General features: G+C 39.9%; 1 protein-coding gene across 1 annotated transcript in view; it reads right to left on the reverse strand.

The window, feature by feature from the left end:
* The window catches only part of znf385a (zinc finger protein 385A), a 63372-nt gene extending 56225 nt beyond the window's left edge, over nt 1–7147 (reverse strand). The window contains exon 1 of the mRNA XM_027170736.2: nt 6581–7147. Within this exon, the coding sequence (XP_027026537.1) occupies nt 6581–6590 (10 nt within the window). The 5' untranslated portion in view covers nt 6591–7147. The remainder of the gene's footprint in view (nt 1–6580) is intronic.
* Between the last annotated feature and the right edge of the window lie 13326 nt (nt 7148–20473).

Raw genomic sequence — 20473 nt, forward strand, 5'->3', positions numbered from 1 at the left:
TGTGTTTATCGTCCATCCAGATTGGCACATTTCATAAGCGTTCTACTGAACTGTCTGTTTTGTTACTGAGTCACAGGTGCTGATGATCCATTTGTTTACTGAGCTTTTCTACAGAAAGCAAACATAGCGTCCTTTTTCCAGACTGAACGCTGCACGCTCACACAATGTCCCTTATAGTGTGTGTGTACATTCAACAATACACAACAGTGCACTCTCGCAGTAAATGCTCCATGAGATTTGATCCCTCTGAGGATGAGGCTCTTTGGCCTGCTCTATTGGACACCTGGCACTCATACGCACTACAGTTAAAGCATTAAAGAGCTCAAGCAGGCAGGACAGGCACAATACTTGGCCATGGTGTGCGTTTGTGTGTGCGTGTGCGTGTGTGTGTGTGTGTGTGTGTAGTAGAAACCTTCCAGTGCTACAGTATAGCACACCCTCCCAGGCCTCTCACATTGTGTAACACATTCCTCCCTCCCAAAGCTCCACTTATTGCCATTTCATTAGTGTCTATTACACCAGCTATTGACTAACGTCTGACACCCAGACAGCAGTCAGTCAGCCAGCGAGGCATAACATGCGAGCTGGTGTGTGAGACAGTACAGTGTGAAGATTACACTAAGATGTCAAAGGCCTACAATATGGAAAGGCATTCAGTCAGTGCCATGAGCACAGTGCCATGAAATCTGGTAGACTACTGCATGTTGGAGAAAGCAATTCAGTTTTGCCAGCACTGAAAAATGCACTTCCCCACTCCCCCTTTGCTCTTCCTACCTTCGTCATTTCTTCGCCCTTCCTATCTTCCTTCCTTCGTCACCTTTCCCCCTTTGCCCTTCCTTCCTCACCCTTCCTTTCTCCTTCCTTCCTTGCTCTCCTGTTCCCCCTTTGCCCTTCCTTCCTTCCTTCCTTCCTTCCTTCCTTTCCCCTTTGCCCTTCCTTTCTTCCTTTCCCCTTTGCCCTTCCTTCGTTTCGTCCTTCCTTTCCCCCTTAGCCCTTCCTTTCCATTGCCCCTTTGCCCATCCTTCCTTTCACCCTTTGCCCTTCCTTCCTTCCTTCCTTCCTTCCTTCCTTCCTTCCTTCCTTCCTTCCTTCCTTCCTTCCTTCCATTGCCCCTTTGCCCTTTGTTTCTTTCCCCTTTTGCCCTTTCTTCTTTCTTTCCTTCCATTGCCCCTTTGCCCTTCCTTCCTTTCCCCCTTTGCCCTTCCTTCCTTCCTTCCTTCCTTCCTTCCTTCCTTCCTTCCCCCCATTGTGCCCCTACCTTCACCCCTTTTGCCCCCCTTCCTTCATTTCCCCATTTGCTCTTCCCCTCTTCCTTCCTAGCTCTCTATTAAAAATGCTGTTTAAATGCTGCTACTTCTTAAATATAGAACACAACATGAGGAGTTCAGTGCTTGCAGAACACGACAGCAACCCCTATAAACAGAGCTTACTACTACGATAGAAACAAGCAACACATTGTTACGCTAAGAAAGAATGCTAAGTCCAAAAAAAGGCAAGACGCTAATCATAAAAGGAACAACTACACTGCAGAAGATTATGGGTATCCAAATTATCATCACTCAGTGATGCTACAATATTTACTTGATAGAAATATTTTACTCTGTGAATTAACTGTTTTTCTCAGTCTAATTCAGATCCACTCAAAAATGTTGCCACCCCTCGTAAATGAGTGATGCATAAGTATGAATATACTCAATATGATTATGTATAACTTGACCTGGATGTGAGGATGAAATGATTTAGACTGCATCAGGGACACTTATGAATGAATAAATATTATGAATAACATTATGTGCCTGAAAAATCACACACATTCACTATGTGTAGAATTGTAAACATGCATTTTCTTCCTTTTTATCTTTCAATAATTTATTGCCTCGTATTCACCGAATTGACAGTTTGATTACAGAGCAAACGAGCGATTCTTTGCATAAATGTTAGGATGACGTTAATTACGGAATAAGAACGAAGGTCTACAATAATTTATTCCATCCAGAAACAGGAAGTTGAAGCCCACCTTGGGTGAGCCGCATATTAAACCAAGCAAATGTGCATGAATTTGAGAAGCAGATGCAAAGAAAGCAAACGAGAAAAAAAAAAACATTTATTATGCAGAGTAAGAGCATGCAAATGCCATTCTTTTCAGATCTACTTGCTGTGGCTTAGGCTGGAAATTTTATACATACAAAAGAGAATTCTGCATTGAGAACAGCTGAGAAGATCATGTCAGAAATTAATACACAACTTTTAATATGTATTTGGCAGTAAGGAGATTTAGCATGCTTTTTGAAGCTTTGCACAGCATGGATGCAAGTATAGTCTAGATCTGTGTTAAATTTGAGTCGAGACTTGGCCATGTAGATGAGTATGCTAAGCTGTAGTCGGGTTTTGTGAGCAGAATTCATAATCGCTGTGTCAGGATAAAACAAAGAAGGGACAGAAGGAAGGGAGGCAAAAAAAAAGCTTACTGAACAAAACACACACTTTTGTTGCCTTCTTGTCTGACCTCCACGGAGAGCTGATGGTACAGAGAGAGAGAGAGAGAGAGAGAGAGAGAGAGAGAGAGAGAGAGAGAGAGAGAGAGAGAGTCTTCAATAGACTGATGAGCAGAATAGCAACAGGCATTACAGAGACAGATGTGTCTGCAATGAACATAAACTCTCGGAGACAAATAGACAGAAGGACAGGTAACACAACACAGTTAACCCTGAGCATTGTGCCTAAATGCCACAAACGCTTTCTCAAGATCAAAGCAATCTTTGATACTTTATTTAAAATTATAATTTATTGTCCCACCGTGATCGCCGAGCAGTCCTTCATACAGTATAAACAGAGTTAAATAATGGGGGAACTTCATTCGTTCTTTGGCAGAGGAGCACAGTGTGTGTGTGTGTGTGTGTGTGTGTGTGTGTGTGTGTGTGTGTGTGTGTGTGTGTGTGTGTGTGTGTGTGTGTGTGTGTGTGTGTGTGTGTGTGTGTGTGTGTGTGTGTGTGTGTGTGCGTGTGTGTGTGTTGGGCAACAGCTCAATATAACAGACACTGATGATGAGCTAAAGCTGTGTTCATGTAAAACACTACAGTCATAGAAGCTTATCCTTTGTAAGCAAGGAATGTTATAACATGTCTGAAAAGTGACAAGAATCAGCTTTTAATGCTTAACCATGAGTAATTATCACTATGAAACCAAACAATCATTCAAAGCGGTTATGTTTTGTTTCACAGTGACACCTCATTACAGACTATGGACTCTAAACTGATAAGATAATATGCATTTTGTCTTTAAACACCATGTCGTTATTTCACAAAACTTTATGCCAGACCGTGTAAAATGGCACACCTATGTGTGATGTCTCTAGCTGTGCAACTAGTCTCTAGCACGATGAGCCGCCTTCAGCTAAATAATTGGCATAAACCGGAGTAGAAAATCCTAGTAGCTGAACCACTGACACTAGTATCAGTTCTGCAACAGTATCATGTCATGTTCGGGGCATAGAAATACTTCACTGGGTCTGCGTCTAGAATGCAGTCCAACAGAGGCTAATCTCTATCTGTACACCTCAATGGTGGTCAAAAACCACCTTATGGAAACCACCATGGCTGTCCTGTGTTGGCCCTGTGACGGTTGCTTTCCACTGATCTCTGTGGAAGAAGGGCACTCATAAAGCATCCACATACTGTATGGTCTACTGTACTATTACACATTGACTTATCAATGTGTGATAAAATGAAGTCTATAGTTATTTGACAGAGCTAAGATGTGGCTAATAATCTGGCAACTGAGTGTCTGGATGGGAATAAAAAAAGACCGTGAGATAGTGGAATTAAGAGGAAGAGAGTTTTCTGAGAAAGCCATGCTGTAGTGAATTTACGTCCCTTAATCAAACTTGACACTCATCTTAATCAAGCAGACCAACTTTCTCATCCTGCTCATTTTTAAGAGACAGCTAGAAAAACAGAAAAAGAAGTGTGATGGAGAAACAGAGTAGAGGGTAGGGAATAATGAGTGGATTTATTCAAGGTCATTTAAAATTCATGCAGACGATGAGTACATGAGCACACACACACACACTGAAGAGAGACAGAATTTAAGAAATTCATTGCCATAACCCAAGTGCACCGTTACACAGTGTGTGTGTGTGTGTGTGTGTGTGTGTGTGTGTGTGTGTGTGTGTGTGTGTGTGTGTGTGTGTGTGTGTGTGTGTGTGTGTGTGTGTGTGTGTGTGTGTGTGTGTGTGTGTGTGTGGTCACTGTATTTTGTGAAGTGTAAAAAGGCACAGTGGAGGAGATCTGACTGCGTCGGCATTCTAAAGGTCATTGCAATGACAAGAGCCTCTGAGGGACTAGCAGCGTGCCAAAACGTCAAACAAACAGCAGAACATAAATTACAAAAGACAGGAACACTAAAGGTACAAATTCAGATAAGGATCACTTCTCTGTAATGAAATCTTGAAATATTAGTATTCCCCTGTGTTAAAACTGGTTGCATCAGTCAGAAAATCCCATGCAGTATAACCAATATGGGTTATATACTGTAGGTAGGTCTGTATGTGTTTGTATTAGCTAAACACTAATTACACAGTATCGACTAGAATGGAGTAAAAATAAGTGTAAGATGCAGCGAGAAGCAATGCTGAGTGAATAGCTTGTAGGAGGACAGCTGTTATTAGAGGGTTAATGATGCTATTAACACATCTCTCTAGTCACTAATGCTTCCTCCGTGTCTGGTGGTGTGTGTGGAGTGGATCTGTTATCGTCTGTCAGTTAAATAAGGATGAAATCAGGTTCTGCATCCTAGCATCAAGAGCAGAAAACAGACACCCACACGTATATTCAACACACACACACACACACACACATGTACAGCCACACACAGACACACACCATAAAAACCTGAATGGAAATCTGAATGGAAAGCTGGTTGCATGTTATAACAAAGCCGACGCTGGACTTCGACAGAACATGTTAAGCATGACAGAAATCCTGATAGTTCAGGGACACTTCCAGGTCAACACAAACATGGCACCAGAGCCTGCCATTACTGAGCAAACACCTGCCCTAAACAGCCAGTGAAACCCAAGTCTTCAATAAAAGTGTCTTTGTGATCGTCTCGGTCTTAAACACACCACATCACAGACCCTATAATCATTACAGTCGGCTCTCTGAAAATCATGCCTGAGGAAAGTAGCAGCGTCGCTGCTGAATTAGCCCAGGCATGCGTAAAGTAAAGCGGTCTGCACCGGTGCATACACATGACAATAGAATAAAGCCGGAACAGGACTAAATACGGATCCAGTATAGACTCGTAAAGGTCAGGACAAAGCACCAGACACCCACAACCATGTCAAGTAAACAAATAAATCATTAAAAAACAAAAAAGGAAAAATCCGTGAAAATCCATTTTGTTTAAAAGGAAGCTAAAGGGTGACGGTGTTGCTGCAGATCAATAATCTTATTTTTTTTTTACTAGTTTACTAGTTTATATACAATAATGTAAGCATGGACTCAATAACTGCAGTACAGATCAGTAATAAATAGAGAGATATTCAAAACTGTGGTGTGGTACATAAAGTTTACAGGTATACAAATATATTTACAACTGTTCCAGCAAAGTGAGCATTATGAATCATTTTATAAGGATAGCTGACCTATTAAAGGAAAATAACTCTATAAATTAAATGTTAGCTTGGTGTTGAGCACAAAAAAAAAAAAAAATAAATCTACAAAAAGGAAGAAGAATGAACCTTCAAGTTAAAGTGTCTGGAACAAGGATGAACACTGATCTTCAGAAAGCTATTTGCTCAGTTTCTATTTTGATGTGATGTCCTGTCTAACCTTCTGCTCCAAAACCTCCCATAGCTGTTCAGTTGGGTTGAGATCTGTTGGCATATGAAGGCCATAGCATATGATTTGCATAGTTATTATGCATGTTTTATGCAAGAGTATGAGTCAGGGAGTACGAGTTCACACAGATGCAGCTCCTTGCATTTCAGTAGTTACTAGACTAGGTATACCTAATAAAGTGTCAGTCATTTAGTGCAGATTAAGAGTACATACTGTATACGCTGGGTATTAGGTACAATGGCCGTAAAATGAATAACATGGCAATTCAGTGAATAAAGCGTGACATTTTAAATTGGTATGAAGACTTAAATATGACATGACATGACATGAAGCATAATTTTGGAACTTATTCAAGGAATAATCAATGAAAATTATTTGCCATTTTTAATGTGAAACCAGACAAAACCTCCAAATTTTATCGCAGGCTCCATGACCTTTATTGCCAGAACACATTCACCCTAAAGAAAACTTGCCAGGGGGCCAAGCACCCTGCCACTCTTATCATATACTGTGGAGTTATTCAATCAGACAGTGAATGAGTGTGTGCGTGTGTGTATAGAGAGAGAGAGAGAGAGAGAGAGAGAGAGAGAGAGAGAGAGAGAGAGAGAGAGAGAGAGAGAGAGAGAGAGAGAGAGATTCATAGTTCTATGCATTTAAACCATGAAAGGATTTAAGGATTCACAATTGAAGCGTTCAATACAAATGTTGAACCCAGAGAAAAATGCCCAGATGAAACTTACCCAAAATCATCCTGACAAACTTGGCCGGCTTCTTTCCCGCGGAGTTCTTAGACGCTCCTGGAGAGCCTGATTCCAAATTCTTCTCTGCGCTCCTCTTTTCCTCTCCTCTCTGAAAAAAGAGGCAGATCAAGCAGCAAACACTATCTGAGTGTTGAGAGCATAGCTGCAGTCCATTGTGTGTCCCTTGTCTTGTGCCTGCTCTGTCCAGGTGAACAGTAGAGAGGAGGAGGAGGAGGAGGAGGAAGAGAAGGAGGAGAGGTGGAAGTATTTTTGGGGGTGGGGGTTGTTACAGGTCCTCTGCTCCTCTCAGGTGAGATGGAGGGCAGTTAGTTAGACATCGAGGAGGGGCATTTGTGAGGGTGGTGAAGACACAGCAAAGCTCCAGTCAGTGAGTGAGTTACATCCAGGGAAGTCGAAAGCCGGATGGATAATGTGTCCCTACAGACAGCTGATTAGCTATTTCCCTTCAACAGTGCCATTCATCAGAGAGTGTGGACAAAATGCCTTAGTAACACTGTCAAGCTGGTGCCTGTTCTGCTCTGCTCAGCTCAGCTCTGCTCCGCTCAGTTCCCCTCTCTCTCTCTCTCTCTCTCTCTCTCTCTCTCTCTCTCTCTCTCTCTCTCTCTCTCTCTCTCTCTCTCTCTCTCTCTCTCTCTCTCCCTCCCTCCTCCTTGTTTTGGGGTTGGGTATAATCTAAAGGCACCTTACATGCCTTCATGCTGATTGGAGGCTTTCCCGGCCAATCAGGAAAAGGCAGCCACCACTTGTCATTCCGCAGAGTGGGAAGCATGCAGGAGACAGCATTGGACCCAGAACGCCATCATCTCATTCTCCTTGTTTCTTCCTCTGTCTTGTCCTCCATCTCCTTCTCTGGCTTTCACCAGCTCATCATCTAACTGTTTATAGAAGTCAGGGTAACTCACATGACCCTCTCCAATCCCCCCTCCCCCCTTGCTCTCATTCATCTGCCAGCCTGCTCCCTCTCTTCTCTGACTCCATGTGACACTGGACTTGAAAAGGGGATTACCGTCCATCCGCTGTTCATATCTCGTTCGCTAGTTCTAGCTGCATCTTTGTGTGCAGGATTATACTTCCTGCTTCTACATCTTTCAGCTCATACACTAGATGAATTTTTGGGTAAGGGGCAGGAGTAAACAAGAGATGGAATAGAAGGTGACAGGGCAGAGGAGCTGAAAGAGATTATACTAAATACAAACTGACAGAGGAATGAGGAGATGTGGCATGATGGGAGAAAAGACTTGGGGGGAATGAAACAGAGAGATTGAAAGAAACAAACAGCCAGAAAAGACAAGAACTCAAACATAAGCAAGATGAGCGGTAATTAACTGCAATAACTCAGTGTAATGAATGAAAAAAACCTTTCCTAGATTGAATGGGGCTCGTAAAGCTCTGTAAATAGACCATCTAAGGTATGCGTTGGCACTTAAAAAAGGACAGATACTTACTCTGTAAGTGTGCAAACACATAAAAATGACGTACACAAATCTGAACCGGAAGATGGATTAAAATGTCTTTTATCTGTTACCTAATTTTTTCTTATTCACCCCTTTTCCTTTTCCTTGTCTCAGACTTGAGCAGTGAGTCAGTGAGTAGTGAAGGGAATACTAAGGAGGGCAGCTGACACTCATAATAGCCCAGTACACAGCACATAAGGGTGAGAGACAGACAGAGAAAGAGAGAGAGAGAGAGAGAGAGAGAGAGAGAGAGAGAGAGAGAGAGAGAGAGGGAGGACAAAAGGCACAGCCATTTTATGTGCAATACAGTATGTCTAATGACATAACATAATAGCACATCTATACAAGTAAACGCACACGCAAAACACAAAACATGTGTACACAGACACACACCCACCCCTGTACCCGTGCTGTCATCTGATGCCAGACATTGCTCATACTGTACACCATCACCTGAGCAAACAAACATTGTTTTGAGGGCAAATGTCAGCTCTAGAGAATGAGAACTACAGTATGAGAAAGCTCGCTCACAGATCTTAATTGAGTGTGCACTCGTGGTCCCTGGGATTTATTATCTGCTCTTTATCAGAGCTTTGACAAAAGGATGCGTCATTGCAGCTTGGTTTGGCCTTTCTGCCTCCTGCACCCATAAGTCGATCCACACCTGCCTGAGGTTGCACAAAGGCAACAGGGAGCTCTAGATCACTTGGCTTAGCCTTCGTGTTAAACTTTGTTTTTGTTATACAGTATCTCTTCCCGAATTACTCTGATTCTACAAAAAGGGAAGTGTTCAGGATAAAGAAATACTACTGCATGTTACAACCAGGTCTTTAATCATAGCAACATGTTCCTCTATGCCTACTGGTGAAACACAGCCTGGATGTGAACCAAGCAATTATTTTCTGTAGTTTACAATAAGTACCAAATAAATACTAACCAATGTGGGGAAATGTCACTGCAGTTCACAGACTCCACTGTTTTAAAGATGAACTTGTGGAGTTTCTGTAGCAGATCATTATTTATCTCCTCAAATTAGAAAAGTGAGGACATGTTTTGTGAGGTGGACATGGTAGCTTAGTGGTTACGGTGTTGAAATATTGATCGCAAGGTTGTGAGTTTGAATCCCAGGGCCACTAATCTGCTAACCCTGGGCCCTTGAGCAAGCCCTTTAACCTATAATAAATTAGATAAATGTAAGTCGCTCTGGATAAGGGTGTCCGCCAAATGCCACAAATGTGAAAATAAAACAGCAACAAATCAAAGACAATATTTTCTTTGTAGATAAGATAGACAGTTGCATAAACGCTGTTTAGCATCTACCAGATATGCAGAAATTGTTCAATTGAACAAGTGCAGATAAATATGTATATATGTTATTTCACATATATATCGTATTATTTATTCTCCACTTCCTGTTGAAATCGATTTTCTGAATGTTTAAAATAACTGTCTTATCTGTTCAGAGCCAAAAGTGTTAACATGAAGCAAAACAAAACATAATGCCACCTCACTATGTCTTCATTATAGCTTGATTAATCATTAATGGGTAAATATTAAAAAGGTAACTTTTGTTGCTTTGCAGTCATGTTAGTTGTTTATCTGCTTCTTTCTAAGCAAATAGGTATTTTTTTTTTTCAGTAAAGTTTTTCAGTTCAGATTCGGTACATTGAGATTCAGTGGAAAATGCTGGAATATACCTTTAATAAGTACAAAATAATATACAGCATTTTAGACCGTAATTTTGATTCTTCAGTAAAATATGTATTTAAATTTTAAGTGTGGGTTTGTGCACTGAAAGCTCAATTTGTAATAAATTGCTATACACACACACACACACACACACACACACACACACACACACACACACACACACACACACACACAAAAAAACACAAAATGTAATACAAAATGAGTAATACATGGAAAATTTAAGATAAACAGATATAAATGTACACAATTATACAATGATTCGGATATATAACAGTTTAGAGACTAACATGACAAATGTAATAAAATACAGAACATCAAACTAAAGTAAATAGAGCGGTTAGTTTTATCTTTTAAAAATGTGTTTCTAATCATGTCAATAAATAGAGTGTTAAAGAAAGACTATAGCTGCACTTAGACTTTTGTTAGAAATAAGCAAGATTTTAAGTTAGAATTTTTAGTGCAATAGCTAACATATTGTTTACCATATTGTTGCTATTAACTAGCTGTAGAAAAGATTTATTCTTGTATAAGTTTATACCAGAATAAGTTGTATAAGGTATCCAGTTAAAAGTTTAGAAAAAATGTTTTGTTTTTAAGCATTTTCTGATATTTTTGCTTCTTTTGCACCAAAGCAGGTGACCTATGAACAATAGGCCATTTTCTACCCATGCAGAAAGACACAGAAGTGTTATCAGATGCCCTCGACTTTAGCTAGCATCTCTGTTTGCTTTCTTTAGGTGCAGGGCGGCAGGTGTGCTGAAAGACGATTGTGTCATCAGTGTGCGTGTATGTGTGTGTGTGTGTGTGTGTGTGTGTGTGTGTGTGTGTGTGTGTGTGTGTTTGAGGAGGGTTAAGAAGTGGAAGCCGCTATGTGTCAGCAGCAATGGTGATCGTGTTTCCTCATTAGTTGTGTTGGTATCAATAATTCAGTGCCGGGCCTTGTTGAGCTCAATGGGCCGATTGCTAATGTGCTGTCTACCCGCTGGGGCTTTGGACCCAGCAGGACTTTAATGGATGTCATGATGAGAGGGTGAAATCCAAGAACAGGGATCTTCTGTCACCCCCTAGTGCAATGTGTGTGTGTTTGTGTGTGTGTTTGTGTGTGTGTTTGTGCTGAGAAGGCAAATATGGTCACCGAGAGCCAGAGTGGGCATCGACGGACAGGTGTGAGGATGGGAGGATTAATCAGAAAAGGTGGAGAACAGAATGAGGCAGATGAGGCTTTTCCATGCCTGAGTATTCATTCACATTAATCCATTATTTGTGTCATAGTTTATTTGAAAGCAGAGCTTTACTGTTAACAAAACATCTGGGTCACATACTAGTGTATTTCGTAAAAGACACAAAAAGTATGGAACAACGTTGTCTCATCTTTTTCCAATCTTCACGCCCAGTGTAGACTAAATTTACTTAGATTTTACAGAAATATAAAAAATCTGAATAAAAAGGTTACATAGTATTTTAGACTCCTTAGATTCCTGAGAAGTGGAACCTGATGTTGTAGCCCATCTGCTTCACAGCTCTAAGGGTTGGTGTTCTGAGCTGCTTCTTTGCTCACCATGTTCATGCTGTAAAGATTGATGATTTGAGTTATCGTAGCCTTCCTACCATCCTGAACTATTCTGTTAAATCTGCTTTATCCTCTAAAATAAACAATTCTGTTTGTTTGGATTTTTGCAATCTTATGATATCAGCTGTTACTAAAATACTCAAACCAGCCAATCTGGTTGGCCATGACATGACATGGTCAAAGTCTAGGTCTGTTCTAATCATTATCAAGTTTTTCCTTTTCTTTTTTTTTTCTGTGGACATTAGCTGAAGCTCGGGACCTGTATCTGCATAACAATATGCATTTCACTGCTGCGACATAGTTAGCTGTTTGGACAAATGCATGAGTATGACATTACTAACTGGCTAAAGTTACATAACACAGTATGACAAGTGCATTAAGTCTGGAGCTCTTGGCTCTGTGTTCTTGGGTTCATTGGTCTGAATAATCACAGGCTTTCTCACAATTTTCCTATTTCTTTTATTAAGTAGGCTGGACTTACTACAGAGGCATATTGTGGTCAAACAGACATGAATGAACATTTTTAATTTGAAAATTATTGACTAAATACTCGAAGACATATACAGAAATGTATCTAGAATTATAATGTACAATATGAATATAAACAGCAGTCTGCTTTTGATAATAAAAGTGCAATAAAAGTCTTTTGTCTTCTAAATATGGCTGAATAATTGTGGATGGCCAACATGGAGCAAAATACTAAAGATTTTAGAAAGGAGATGACTCTTGTTAAACAGTAAACAGGCTTGTTAAACAGGCTCTTGTTAAAAGTAAAAGCCTTTAGTTTTGTCTCATCTACAGTTACAGCACAGAGAAATTCATCGTTTGCATATCCTGACTTTGGAGGTTTGGGTCAGAGCACAGGGTCAGCCATGATACAGCATCACTGGAGCAGAGAGGGTTAAGGGCCTTGCTCAAGGGCCCAAAAGTGGCAGCTTGACAGTGCTAGAGCTTGAACCCCAACTTTCCAATCTACAGTCCAGAGCCTTAACCACTTCATCCACCACTGGCCCCTCATATGCTACCACTAAAAGTGAGATGAAAACAATGTACAGCTGTATATTTGACTTGTTTGCTGGTTAACACGATCAGTTGTATAGATCTTGAGTGCTTTGCTGAGTGGTTGGTGTCTCTCTAGAATCAGAAATGAAGCCATTAAAACGCATCGTGATAAAGTATACTCCGAGTCACAAATACAAACTCGAGGGTAGATTTTCAAGAAGAAATATTCATAGTTAAAGGTTAGAAAAGCATCTGAAAATCCAGAGTCAGGTTCACGTATATAGATGCAGCAGGCACTGGCAAACAACAGCAGCCTGAGAGTAGAGCAGTAATCTGACGTCTGAGAGTAAAAGAGTCAGGTGTTACTGTAGTAATCCTTCCCACCAGTTGAAAATAGAGAGACCGAGACAGAGAGAGAGAGAGTACACAATGTATGTTCACTAAAAGCCTTGTGCCAGGCTGAAGCTGCACTGCGACACAGGAAAGGCCCTTCACTCATGTCCCCGAGTTCTCACCATTATCTGCAACTACACTGATATACTGTATAATGTGCTCTGATGGGATGCTGTAATAATGATGTGAAAGCGCACTGCTGCCCCCTGCAGGTACACTCAGGTTAATTCACACACCACTTACCGAGTTGGGCTTTCAATTTCACATTTTATTGGTCACATACACAACCCTACACAGTGAAATGCACTTTTCAACTGTCTGTAACAAAAGATAGAATAAAAATAGAATAAGAATTTACCCATACAGCTAGAATTTACCCATACAGCTATTGCATTTTTCAATGCAATATAATATTGCATTGAGTGTTGTTAATGAAGTCTCTGTGTGCATGCGGTGTTCATTTTAAAAGCAGAAACTATATGTTCGACAGATATCTAGATTTATCTATCTATTAATGATTGCGATAGAAAGACAGATAAGCCTGTGTTGAAAAGTATCACCTGGCTATTTAGGGATTTTTGCTCTTTGTAATGGCCATAATTTACCACAATTATGCTTTATTTATATATCTGTTTTTAGACGTTGACATGGACATCTCCCTCCACCCACCATCCTCCAACACAAGTGCAAGTGGAGAACCACAAAAGTAAACTTGGAGTGTCTCCAGACTGGAAATCAACTCCAACTACCTACTGACATGGCCAGGCGAGCGCCCAACCATCTGGACATAAACCAGACTTGAAGACAGGATAATAACTGGTATGGACAGTGGTTAATAACCACTGGTACTTCTGATTTGAGTAATGTCACTCTTAACAACTTAGCTGCATACTATTACGAAGGGTGCTTTTAAAGCTTTTTCTCAATAGTTCATATCTTTCTAATTAGGTTCCTTTTGTAAACAAGGCTTGACAGGAAAACCTTCTGGTTTCAGTGTTCAGTGGGTTCAGTGTTCACAGGTTCTGTTTAGAACCCAGGGATTCTTTGGTTTGTATACAGGCTGAAACTCCTTATTGAGATAAGATAGAGTGACCGAGCTGACAGAAGGGATATAATAAATCAAATGATTTCTATTATTTGTGATATTTATACTAGATTTTGATTGTGTTGCCGCAACATACAAGTCATGATGAATATAAAACGGTCATTTAAATTACAGCCGACTATATGACTATATTTTCATTTGAGATCATTTTTTGTCTGTTGTATGCTTGATTAGTATCTTATCTTAGTTGTAAGTCACTCTGTTAGAAAGCATCTGTCAAATTAGCAAGCATGTGCTTTTACATAGATCCTCCCTATAAACTCCTAAGTATTAACAATTTTTATAGAAACCACAAAAGTGGTGCCAGATCAGTGTAAACAGAGAACACAGATTAACACTACAACACCTTCCACTTAACCAAAACTTTCAGCAGTCGTAGCAGATTTTGGAGCGCTGATGCTTCCTCAGCACTGGGGCAAACTGGAGCGTGCCATGGAAGAAAGCCAGGGGATTTGGAGTAGCTCAAGAAGGCTTGTCTGTCCTGCCTCTTCCTGAATGGCAGAATGTAGAGGAGTGCATGGAAAATTAAACACGGCCACTGGTTTGGACTGTCAACCAGATACTGGATACATTATCTTATTCCTCGGGGTGGAGGACTGTGTAAATCTACTGGCAAGCCTTTCATCACCATGTCAACCATTATTATGATTATTATCACCAACATTCTCTCTCTCACACACACACACACACACACAAACACACATTGTCTTTCTCTCTCTGACATTCTTTCCAACCATTTATTGGTAAAAAGATCAATGTGTGACTCAAAAAGCTTTTTTATTTTTTTCCTACATTGTATCAAACATAGTTGTACAAACATTTCTGAAGAATTTGCTGGAAATGTCAGATATCACAAGTACACGCTTGACAAGACAGTCAGCAAATGCCCTAGAACACAGTAACAAACTGTCAAATCCTAATCTAGGTCACATATGGTCATTTTTGGCTCCTGCATTCACTTGTAACATCAGTAAAGGGTTAGTATCGACTGTACTGATTCGCAGATGGATAGAACTGCTGTGAAAGTGTTTCAAATGAGCCTCAAAGAGTTCAGAAGTTGCATATAGGATGAGGTCAGGTTCAACCACAGTCCTGGTGCAGACCAAGTAACGTATTTAAGTGGATGAAATAAAGCACTCCTGTAGCCGATCTGATCAACTCCATTGTTGTGTTTTGTCCAGTCACATGTGTTTGTGTCAATCATTTAGCTAAATGCAGCTCAATGAGAACTGAAAGAGATTCCGCACACTTTTATAGATTTGATTTCATTTGCCTTGCCTGGTCTAATTATTTTAACAACATGGCTTACACGATGTAGAAGCATGCTTATGTCAACTTTACTTATCTAGTTTATAGTTATAGACTTATAACCTTATTACCATTAAGGTAACGGTTCTCATCACTAACGGCATCTTAGTTGCTTATCTGGACCTTTATATAGAAGGAATTCTATGTAACCTGACCTTCACAATTTTTAGCCGAATGCCACAGCTATACACCATTCATGTGTATGATGTACATTTCACAACTGCATGCTAGGTCTCGTCTTCAGGATTCTGTGCAATGAAAAGGCCTAGTGTATGTTCAAAGTGCTACAAGGAGGTATCACTGGGTGATCAGCAGTACCATGTGTTCTGGCATGGATATGGTGAATTTAGAGTCTGCACTGAAGAGTCAGAGGTGAATCCGAGCCCTGGCTTCATCTTCACATATATTACACATCTAAATGCATCATCAAATATATGTTTTCATAAAAAGATGCAATGCTGATCAGAAATATTCTCTATAGTTTATTTAGTTATTGGCTCAGTTACATGTACAGTATGCAGTTTTACAGTTTTATGCAGTTTTACTTGATCCACTACTATTTGACTGTGCATTGCATCAATTCTACCATTTCTCTTGCCACAATTAAATGGATATCTAACTCGCTATTCAATGAAAAAATGCATGAACACAATTTGTATCTAACACTTTGCCATATCAGTGATTTGCCTTTCTGTATTTTTTTAAATATTTCTTTAGGATATTTCAGGAGCATTTGTGTTTTTAAATAAATTGCCATTGTCTTCATTTTGCCCTTGAAAAAGCACAGAGTCAGTATGTCTGGCATATGGAGATCGGTTTGCATGGTGGTGCATGATCACACTAAGATTAGAATATCGATCAAGGGAGGATAGATATGCACGTTTTCTTTGCAACAAGAAAAATGAACGATGTGAAAGTCAGATGAAAAAATTTGTTCCAGGGCCTTCAAATGTTTATCGTCCGAGTCTCTACTAGGTGTGTGTATGGGGAGAATGTTGATGTTGACTGCCACTCTCACACACAGACACTAATTTCACACCTACAACTATTAATTTCTCTCTCTCTCTCTCTTACTGATTTTATTGTTATTTCATCTTTCAAAAAAATAAACATAAATCAATCAGTTGTCTTTGGATAGAAAAAAACAGAACATACAAACATGAAGTGGTATAAAATGTCTCATTGTCCATAAAATTTGAAAAGAAAAAAAAAATCTGTTTATTACCTTTAAGACATAGAAAACGGTCTACTGTGACCATATAAAAGCCATAAAAAATATAATCTATATATTTAAGGGCCCACTCAGCATGGACTCGGACCATTTAATTTTATGAGTCAATCTAAGTCGACTAATCATCATCCATTTATGTTTCTGGTCAGTCAGAGATCACTTGGACACACACACACACACACACACACACACACACACACAAATCGAAATATCTGAAGTCCCTTCGTCATGCTTCATCACAAAGATTTTGAATCACGCACCTTCATCCATCACACACACACCCACGCACTCTCTTTAATGACCTCTTGGGTCAAACTCACTATGCTATTTGCCAGATGAACAGCTGTGTGTTAGTTTAAGCTGACCGCAGATGTGAGGGTAAAAAAAGGAATCAAGCTTCTCAAAAAAGCTGCTCCCTGATGGTAATCCAGATCAAAGATGGATTTGTTCAGACCACAGGACAGCGAGGGCTGTAAACTCATAAAATCTATCATGTTACCTACTATCTGTTTATGTCTTACATGATGTGTAGGTTACATCACCACATCAACACTTCTAAAAATAATTTCCTTTCAGTGTGTCTGTTAGGAACAGTTAGGAAGACTTAAATCTCTAAACAGTTGTGTTTCAAAAGTAAAAGCATTTAGTATTGTGGATGTTTCAAAAGCACACTACTAAACCCTACTACCTACATTAAAATTTTATTTGCTTTCACTGAGGTCTTATTTTGGGAATAAGAACAGCATAAAGCTTTATATAGTCCTATCGCCTTTACACCGCTTTATCATTGGTGGGAATAAATGGCAGTCCTTACCTGAGCCCCACATTAAACTCTCTTCCTCTGCTTCTTCCCTTCCTCTTTATCGCATCTGCACCAAATTTGGTATAGAATTCCTTTGTCATGAACAAACCTGACTCCCGAAGATCTCTCACAGCACCCTGATAAAGAACTATAGCTGCAACACAGGGCGGTCCTTATGGGTTACCTCCAAGTGATAGCCAGGCTCTGTCTTGTACACAGCAGGTTGTGTTTGTAGAGACACAGGCCATGTGGTGGGGGGAAAAAAAATAAAAAAAAGTCCAAGCAAACACATCGCCCCCTTGAGTCCCTCCCTTTAGCCCTCCTCTTGATATCACCACACTGAGAATACAGAACAAGTGCAAGAGATTCCTGAAGCTAATCACAGCAGAACCTTAATAAGTGAGGACAACTGTGCCTGCGGGGAAGAGGGGGGGAAAGAGATGGATAGGGAGCAAGTGATAGGGTGAGAGAGCAAGGAGGAGTGTGAGAGGCTTTAGAGTCAAGTGTCAATGATATGAGAGATATACACGGACACATACAGTACATGGAGGCCAAGAGACATAATTTCAGCAGAGAAGACATGGCAACACAGCAGTGCCTACATGGGTTTTAATCTTTCATCTCAACCCATGTATTTTTGTTCTTTACTCTTGGAAAAAAAGGCTCTAAATGACACTTCCTATGAACGAATTATGAAAATAATGACCCATAGATGTATTCATTAGATATATTTGCAGAACAGCATTAAAGTTTATAGCCAGGTTGTGTTTAATGATCAAATCTATTATTGCACAATGTTTCTCATCTATTACACTGTAGCATCAGCCCTGGCTTGCATAGTGCATTATATTTAGCCAAAAATACACTTTGTTCTGTTCAGGGTACTCGTTCACACTTATGGGCAATCGATCATGGTTAATTTGCAAACCTGCATGTTTTTGGCCTCTAAGAGGAAACCGGAGAGTCCAGAGGAAACCCACACATGAACGTCAAGAGAACATGTGAAATGCCAGACAGACAGTAACCTGAGCTCAGGATTAAACCCAGAACCCTGGAGCTGAGAGGATGCAACATGACCTGATACACATCTCTGCCCTCCAGTTGTGCGTAGATTTAGAGTACAAACTTTCGAACGATTTTGAAGCTTTTATGGTTGCATATATATTACAGTATAGTGAAATTTCTCATCACATATCCCAGCTGGGGTCAGACAAGACAAGCCCCGGGAGCAGAAACGGTTCAGGGTCTTGCTCAGGGGCCCAGCAGTAGCAACTCCTAGGCCTAACCTTCTGATCAGCAACCTAGACCATTAACCGCTCCACCACTACTGCCCTTGTGTAATATGCTGTAAAGTTTAACATTTCTTGATCAGTTCCCTATTGTTATTTAATTATTAAGGAAGAACCAAACCAAGTCATGTATCATAATGTGTTAAGCAATGTTGGACTGGGTTTCTTTACTATTAATGATGAAATATACTCCTTAATATTATCCTTATCTTATTATTTTAAGAGTGGTGGTCCTTTTGTCCCATATCTACTGCGACTGACATGCAGAATTCACTTAAAATATATACATTTTGTCTTATCACCATTTATACACCTTATACGCATTTCAAACACGACTGATGGAAATGGATTTCCTCCTTAGTCTTCCTTATATTTATTATATATACTCAATTTAGATTTTAAATTGGGCCTGAGGACTCTACTTTCTATTAACAAATAGAAATCTATGAAGTTTCCACCTGCTGTTGCAAGCCACCAGGAATAAGCATGACATCTACAGTAGCACAGCCACTGGTCACATACACCCACTCAACATCTAAGACACATCAACAAGGATTAGAAGAGGTCCAAAATGAATGTGCCAAATGTCATGCCTAATATGACACACTAGACAGAATACCAAGTGACGTAAACTATCCCGCAGCACCCCTGGGCAGGTGTGTACACAGATCAGTAGGCATAAAAAAGGAAACAGCCATGCCATCAACATTACATGAATTAATGTCCTCATTGAAAAAGCTCATGTTAAGGAAGCTTTCAAGCCCACACACATTGCATGACTTTCCTGGAGAAGGGCACATGGCTGTATTTTGGGCGAGTAAGCACATTTCATCAGCCGGGTGCAGAGAGGGATAGAGTTACAGGAACACAGTGGTAGTCCCAGGCCTTCTGGGAGTCTGCCTGACAAAAACAGAAAGCAAAAGTTATCAGCATTATCAGCATTAACTGTGCATTATCATTACTGATATCGTCTGATTTATTCTTTCGTTGCCAATGGTGATAATGTGGGGGGAAATGATGCAGTAGTAAAGATGCATAAAATGCATAAGCTTCAGCCACACACCAGTGCCAACACATTGTTAATATCATATTGGAATGATCATAATCCTACATTAAGACACGACTACCAACATTATTGGACTCTATGCACAGACACTGCAATGACACAGCTGCAGATTTAGAGTAGGTGACAGATGCGTGTCGTATTTTTAATGCGTACCACAGTGTTTTCATAGTCGCACAGAGCGAATGTGAAAGTGTGCCAAGCTGTAAACTTAGTTTCTCGTCGTAAAAGGGAAATTTATGTGAAGCACGTGGACGGCGGAAACATAATCACCGTCTGTCCTGCAGTACTTCATCTCTCCAGCAGAGGGAGACATTTGGATTCTGTCGTGTGACAATACAGTCCTTGCTTTAAGGATCAAGAAAATATTTGTTTTTGGTTTTATTTCGTCATTGCCATCAGCACGATCACAACATAATATCTGAGCAAATAAACACATTTTGAATACAATTCAGCAGGTTAATTTACTACATTGAGTATAGTTTACTTGTGGGTCACTTTAGAGAGTTTTGAGTTCATTTAGTGTAAAACACAATGTTACTCAAACAGTAAAACTATGAAGCTAAGAAAATGTTGAAAACAAAGAACAAAGTCTGAACAGTTTTGTTCAATGAACCGATACATTAAATGATACAGTACAAGAACGGTACAAACCATCAGACCCATTCAAGCACAGTGGCAAAGTACAAGTTGTCTATAATCACACTTAAAATGCAAGAGATAAACTGATTGTACAAATGGAATGCAAAGATATTTCAACACACTCGACAAAAGACAACATCCCAAAATTATTTTTTTTTTTTTTATAATATACTTTTTTTTTTTTTATTATATTTTTTGTAGGCTTTGTAGGCTCATGGCATTCACTTATGGCATTATGGAATATGTTAAAAAAGTAAATTCTGTAAAACTGTCTTAATATCAAGACTTCCTAAAATATATTGT

The sequence above is a fragment of the Tachysurus fulvidraco genome, chromosome 23, assembly GCF_022655615.1.
Source record: "Tachysurus fulvidraco isolate hzauxx_2018 chromosome 23, HZAU_PFXX_2.0, whole genome shotgun sequence".
Taxonomy (NCBI): domain Eukaryota; kingdom Metazoa; phylum Chordata; class Actinopteri; order Siluriformes; family Bagridae; genus Tachysurus; species Tachysurus fulvidraco.